We start from the raw sequence: 7,580 nt of genomic DNA, 5'->3' as shown, positions 1-7,580 counted from the left end.
GTAATACCTCGCCACCTCTATTTTACGACTTAAGTGTAAAGTTTTGGGTGGTAGGGTGTTACATTATGGTATCAGAACAGTTCATTCCTGTAGAACCTGAGGGATGGACTGATTATGCTTCTGGGCATACTCTGGGTGTGTGTATGTGCTATTAGGATATCTGATTGATATATGTGGCATAAATGTTCATAAGCATGCATCTGAAACTTGAAGCATTAAACTTGCGATATTAAGACTCATCAACTTAATATCATTTGTTTGGTGTGAACAGGGACCAAATGTCGTCTCGTGAATCCGAACGAGGTATTCAGAGAGGAAATCCCGTGGTTGAACCAATGCAAGGACGTCGAGGTGGAAACCCTATTGCTACTACAAGTAACATAAGTCGATACTATAGGTCTATGACCCTTATTGACTTCCTCAAGAGTGGTCCACCTCGGTTTAACGGGAACGCCAATGCCCTGGAGGCTGATCAGTGGTTCCGAGAAGTGGAGAGATTTTTGTACACTCAGCACGTTCTTGAAGTACAGTCAGTGGAGATAGTGACTCATATGTTGGAGGGAGATACTCAGAATTGGTGGCAAGAGTTGTGTCATACCTTGCAGGTGGAGTTAACGGATGTCCCTTGGAATAGATTCAAGACAGAGTTTTACGATAAATATTTCTTGCATGCGTTTCGCACTGCAAAGGAATTGGATTTAATGCAGATGAAGTAAAAGGATATGTCCGTTGTTGATTATACCCGTAAATTCGATAATCTATGCCGTTTCTCAAAAACTTGTCAAGAAAATCCAGCCGATTATGAGGAATGAAAGTGTGCTCAATATGAGAAAGGACTAAGGAGGGATATCTTTAATTACGTGTATCCACAAAAGCTAACAAATTTCACTGAGTTGATTAAGAAGAGCCAGCTCGCAGAGGATTGCTCCATGAAGTGGATACTGCTACAGGAAGGCTTTGGTGAGACTACTCCAGAGGAGCCGCACAGATACGGACTAGGAATTTAGGCCGATAGAAATATCTCTTTGATAACCAGCTAGGTGTCAAGAGAAAAATTAAGTTGTGATAGATTTAGTGTCAGAGGCTGAACCAGTTTCGATTGTATTACGAAAGGTGACACCATTATAATCGGCAGAACTTAGGAGCTAGATGAAGCGAGTATTAGGGACAGTAAACCCGTCGTTCTAATACCAGCCTGCCTTATAACCTTTCTGCATCGAGTCTATCTTGTATCTTCCGCTTTGCGTAGACTTTTAAGCCATATCCTGGATTTGCAAACTAAGCGTGTCAAATCTTTCTGTTTTTCTTTGATATGTTTAAGAAGGGAAATTACGTTAGTATGAATCTTTTCTATTTTATATCAATTTTCGAGGGCGAAAATTTTTATAAGGTGGGTCCTCCCACAGCCCTGTGTAAGCTGCGAGCAGAGCAAGCGGTTCATACTATTACTTACTTGGAAGCCCGGTGTAACAAAGACAAATCAAGAGGATAATCATTAAATGACTCTCCGACTAGAGAATCAATGCAAAGAGGATCGAAGCCGATTTCCCCAGTTGACTTAGATGACATCAAGTCCGCCTATATATATATATATGATTAGCATATGCGAGAGAAAAGGAAAAAGAAAATGGGAGAGAGAAGAACGTAATCGCGAAAGACTGTAAACCCATCAAACTTTCGACTTCGATTTCTTGCAATCCGTAACTCCAATCAAAAATCTAATCCAGTAAAAGTATTCGTATCCTCCTCTTTTATACATTGGCACCACTTTTGACCGGTAGAAGTTGACGGTGACGTAGCTCCTCTACCCCTTGAGTTTGACCAACTGGAGTTTTAGGAGGCATAGACGATTCTAGACATTTTCTTCTTCGATAGCTCAGTCAAAAAGTTTTTCCGGAGCTTCGAATATTTTGATTCCGTACGAAGGTATGATTTTGGTTTCTCGTAGTTAATGTTTAATGTCACGTGAAAACTTAGGTTAGAAGACCTTAAGATAGGAATGAATTGAATGTATAATTGATGGATTGTGCATATGGGATAAAATGTATGGTTTAGCTGTTGTTAATAATTTGCTGTTGAAGTTGGTTGGTTTGGAAAAGATTTAATATTGGTATTTGTTTGATTTTGAAATAATTTGTTACTGGAAATGATTTGAAGGACTGAGAGGTGTTTGATTTGATAGTTGGGACCCTTGAAGGGTGGCAGAAATTCGAGCTTTAGAGGAGATACTGCCAAAACTTCTATAAGAATTCGAGTCTTGATTTGAGGTGGTATTTTAAAAAGAAAGAGATTATTATGTGGCTTGTGTATTTGAGACCATTACTATTCCTAGTATTATTATTACTATTATTAACTATAAAGCATAGAAAATAAGAGGTGGTTTATACTTTGCATTAGGTTACATATATACTATTATTATCATTATGCATTAGGTTACGTGTATATATATACATATATATATTATCATTATCGTTATGTATACATATACATATAATATTAAGTTTTGTAATATAATATTATGCTATTATAATTCATTCTTAGCTTTCTTCTAGTATAAGTATAATCTATTACTATAATTTCCTTTCATAAAGTGTATATATAATATAAAGAAAGCTAAGGCGGCATATTAATCATATATATATATATATATATGCGAGAGGAAAAGAAAAGAAAGAAAATGGAGAGAGAAGACCGAGAGAGAATGTAAATCCTTCTGAACCTCCGGTTTCGATTTCTTGAAATCCGTAACTCTAATAAAAAATCTAATTCGGTAAGAGTATTCGTAACATCCTCCTTTACACGTTGGTACTATTTTTGAATAGTAGAAGTTGACAATGACATGCCTCCTCTTTCCTTTGGGTTTAGCCAACGGGAATTTTAGGAGGCACAGACGATTCTGGACATTTTCTTTTTCGATAGCTCACTCAAAAAGCTTCTCCTGAGCTTTGAATATTTTGATTTCGTACAAAGGTATGGTTTTGGTTTCTCGTAGTTAATGTTTAATGTCACGTGAAAAATTTAGGCTAGAAGACCTTAAAATATGAATGAATTGAATGTATAATTGATGGATTGTGCATATTGGATAAAATGTGTGGTTTAGCTGTTGATAATAATTTACTGTTGAAGTTGGTCGGTTTGGAAAAGATTTAATATTGGTATTTGTTTGATCTTGAAATAATTTGTTATCGGAAATGATTTGAAGGACTGAGAGGTGTTTGATTTGATAGTTGGGACCCTTGAAGGGTGGCAGAAATTCGAGTTTTAGAGGAGTTACTGCCAAAACTTCTATGAGAATTGGAGTTTTGATTTGAGATGGTATTTTAAAAAAGAAAGAGATTATTATGTGGCTTGTGTATTTGAGACTATTTGTTGATCCTCTGTCGCAAGATGTGACCGGGCACTTTAACTCCCCGGATTCTCCCATGGGCATGCATATATATGAATATTAAATATTATATTTGAGCTTGGAGTTCGACTCCATGGAATACTATATTGTTGAGCTTGGAGTTTAACTCCATGGAATACTATATTATTGAGCTTGGAGTTTGACTCCATGGAATATTATTGAGCTTGGGGATACGTGCATAGAGGGACTGTCCAATGGTTAACTACCAGGACATGTCGGGTTGGCTGTATAACCGACAGATGAGACTCATCAGCCATAGGACAGGCATACATCATATGCATTTGTTTGTTTGCTTGAGTGTGCATTGTTTTGGTTTGCTTAACTGTTTAATTCTGCTTATCCGCTACTTGTTCTACTTGCTGTAAATGCTTCTCTATCTGTGTTTTTCTTGCTTGAACTGTATGTGTATGTTTTCTGAGAAATCCCTCTTGAGGAAGGTGTGAGGGGAGAGGGTTGTTCCACCAGTGATTCGGAGGATTGGAGGCGACAGAAAGTGAAGTATTAAGTTAAAGTTAGCTTCGGAACTAGGATACCTTAGATAACTTACCTAACTTTTGGTTTAGTTTATTTTCTTTCAGAATGATTTTGAGTGTCGGAGTTCTAGGAATGCCTCTGGCTTTCCCGAGACCTTTTACATTAACTATGCAGGCACCTTTACCATATTGAGAACCTCCGGTTCTCATCCCATACTATGTTGTTGTTTTTCAGATGCAGGTCGAGAGACACCTCATTGAGCGTCTGGGTATCCTCCTTACAAGCGAAGAACTACCTTTTTTGACTGTCATATTTTGATTTTGGGCTATGTATACATGTTTATAGAATCTCCACATGTACATTTTGTGTTTTGTCCCTCCTAGAGGTCGACTTGGAGATACAGGGGTTTACTTTGTGGTTTGACTTTTATTTTGGGTTGTATATATATAATCATATACTCTGGCCGGCCTTAGCTTCGCAAGTCGAGTCTAGAGCTTGCTATCTAAGTTTTGGAACTCTGATATATATATATGTTTTCAGCTTCCTTTTGATTTTTCTTGTACGTTTTACAAATATCCATGCGAGTGTGATACGATTTCCTGTTTATCGTTTTTGATTAGCTTATCCTTCAAGGCTCCTAGATATGATTTCATCCAACTATATCTATGTACATATCCTTTTCTTTTAGAGGTCGTAATACCTTGCCACCTCTGCTTTACGACTTAAGCATAAGGCTCTGTTTGGTAGGGTGTTACATACATTGTTTTAGTTTGCTTAACTGTTTAATTCTGCTTATCCGCTACTTGTTCTACTTGCTGTAAATACTTTTCTATCTGTGTTTCCTTTGCTTGAACTGTATGTGTATGTTTTCTGAGAAATCCCTCTTGACGAAGGTGTGAGGGGAGAAGGTTGTTCCACCAGTGATTCGGAGGATTGGAGGCGACAGAAAGTGAAGTATTAAGTTAAAGTTAGATTCAGAACTAGAATACCTTAGATAACTTACCTAACTTTTGGTTTAGTTTATTTTATTTAAGAATGATTTTGAGTGTCGGAGTTCTAGGAATGCCTCTGACTTTCCCGAGACCTTTTATATTAACTATGTGGGCACCTTTACCATACTGAGAACCTCCGGTTCTCATTCCATACTATGTTGTTGTTTTTCAGATGCAGGTCGAAAGGTATCTTATTAGGCGTCTGGACACCTGAAGCGAAGTGGTTACTGTGTTATTTGTTGTGCAGTGATGTATATACACGTACTTAGCTTTCTCTCCACATAACTTATTCTTTTTGATCCTCTTAGAGGTTTATGAAGAGGCAGAATTTTGTTTATGTACATCTTGGGTTTTGGATATGTATATGTGTGTGTGTGTGTCAGCCTTGACTTCGCAGACTGAGTTAGGAGCTTGTTATTTTGTACCTATGGCTTTCGATTCCTACTTTTATTGTCTTACGTTTTATAGTTATAGTTTGCCTCACACGCAAGTTGTTCCGTTTCTGGAGCGTGGCACTTTTCATTTTGCGATTTTGTTTTACCCATTTTTCAAGGCTCCTAGTCTATTATATTCTTTCTACTATTATAAGTATGTATTTTAATTGTTAGAAGTCGTAATACCTCGCCACCTCTATTTTACGACTTAAGCATAAAGTTTTGGGTGGTAGGGTGTTACACACCCACACCGCACAAGGTCCACCACTCCATCGAACACCGACAGCTGCTGCTGCAGTGGCATGTGAAGTGGCATAAGCCCCCTCAGCGCCTCCGCCTCGCTGTATGGCGCACCCACGCTCATAGTCGTTGTCACAACTGTCATGTTGCGGAGCTTCATCGTGGCGGTGAATGACCCGGTGCCGCCACCGACGTCGAGGCCCAGTCGGATGACTGACTTTGTGGACTTGGCAATCTGGAAGAGCTGCGAGATCAGGAGATGGAGGTCGGTCTTGTAGGTTGTGAACTTGGACGAATCGGAGGAAGAGTTGAAGCCTAGTTTAGGGTTTTGGAGGTGGAAGCAATTGAAGGATTTGCAAGGGTAATGGTCCCAAATTACAGAGGAATCGGGGAGTGAAGAAGGGAAAGGGTCTTGAGGGAGAGGGGATGAGGGTTTGATGATGCCTCAAAATGACGTCGTTTTGAGCGATAGGGACTTATGTCCATTTTTCAAAAGCTCCATCCCACTGACGTGTCACGTGGGAAGCCGTGATGCCAGGTAAGCAGAGGGGAAGCCACGTCAGCCTTTTCCGTTGGGTCTGACGGTGACTTATGGACGGAGGGACTGATCCGTCCAACTTTTAAAGACGTCAGGGACTTAAAAGTATTTTCCAATGGTCAGGGACTAAAATGTCCGTGTGATAAAAAGTCAGGGACTAATTTATCCTTTTCTCTAAATTTTTAATGACACCAAAAAATAACACTTACTCTTCTACAGACTTATTATGTTTTTTCTTCATTCTTCTTTTTTATTGTTTTCTTTTCTTTAGTTTCTCCTGTATTTCTTCTCTTCTAACAATACACAAAAAAAAAATTTGTTAAAAAAATATATTTTTAAATAGAGAGTTTTTCAATCTTACTCATAGTTAAAAATAATCTCTCTTTCTGAAGATGAATTCAATATAACAGTTTTTTCTTTTTTTTTTCTTGTTTTTTTTTGTCCTAGCTCTAATCTTTTTATCATGTCCTAAAACAGAAAGTTATTTAATTAGCATATTCAATTCGTTTAAAGAAATGACACTAAAACTTTAAAGAAATTATTTCTTTTACAAATATTTTATCATTTCATTCTTTGTCTCGCGTTCAATCCTCTTAATTAGTCTCTTCCTTGTTCGATGCACCATCCATGGTGGTCTAAGTGTTATATCCGTTGATGTATCAATAAATTTGGATTTATAAAACTATATAATCATTAGTGTAAAAAGACACCCATCAATTACATATCTGTTCTAATTCTTTTAACTTTTGATTCTTTTGACGAGAAAGTTGAGTGCATGAGTAATCCAATTCCATTCTCGCATGGTGTCAACATGAAGAATTGTTGCTGGCATATAAACCAGCAAAACTTTGCTTATTGTTGTTGGCAAAAAAAAAAAGCAATTCTAGATTAATAGAATGAATATTCTCGTGAATTTTAATTAATTTTCACCTCCATCCACACTCATTTTCAGCAAAGACTTTGTCAAAAATGACAAAATAAAAACTTTTGAAGTTTTCAACAATTTGCTTTTGCTCCTCGTTGATGTCTTTATTAATTTTTTTTCGAAAAACAATCTCCTACAATAATACTGAAATAAGTTAATAACATCAAAGTAACAAAAATAATGTTAGAATATAATTAGGATCAATTAGAATTATTTAGTATATCTGAATATTTATTATAGAATATTACGCATTGATTATTACGATTCTCTTAGTACCTATAAATATCCTTCTATATTGTATCATTCCAGACAACTTGATTACACTCAATAATACACAAATCCTTCCTCCAGTTTAGTCTCTTGTTTCTAGCATGGTAGTTTTTGCATTTTTTTTATGCCATTCATCTTTCCATTTTGTCACTTCTTTGATACTTTTTCATCTCACCGACTAGCCTATTTTCTCTGTCTTCTATTTTTTTTCGAGTCGAATGATCAAACACCATTGTCATCCGCTGCTTACCTATTCTCATGAAGAAATCATATAGTGTTCGCTCTCTTTCGGCAGTTCCGT

The 7,580-nt window shown here is 37.0% G+C and overlaps 1 protein-coding gene across 1 annotated transcript in view; it reads right to left on the bottom strand.

Moving 5' to 3' along the window:
* LOC107621431 overlaps nucleotides 1-6,878 on the bottom strand; it is a 10,690-nt gene extending 3,812 nt beyond the window's left edge. The window contains exons 1-3 of the mRNA XM_016323453.2: nucleotides 6,806-6,878; nucleotides 5,552-5,990; nucleotides 1,432-1,448 (exon numbers count right to left, since the gene is read on the bottom strand). Coding sequence (XP_016178939.1) covers nucleotides 1,432-1,448; nucleotides 5,552-5,990; nucleotides 6,806-6,878 — 529 coding nt within the window. The remainder of the gene's footprint in view (nucleotides 1-1,431; nucleotides 1,449-5,551; nucleotides 5,991-6,805) is intronic.

The sequence above is a fragment of the Arachis ipaensis genome, chromosome B10, assembly GCF_000816755.2.
Source record: "Arachis ipaensis cultivar K30076 chromosome B10, Araip1.1, whole genome shotgun sequence".
Lineage (NCBI taxonomy): Eukaryota > Viridiplantae > Streptophyta > Magnoliopsida > Fabales > Fabaceae > Arachis > Arachis ipaensis.
The sequence above is the reverse complement of the archived record's forward strand: the minus strand, read 5'-3'. Positions and strand labels throughout refer to the sequence as shown.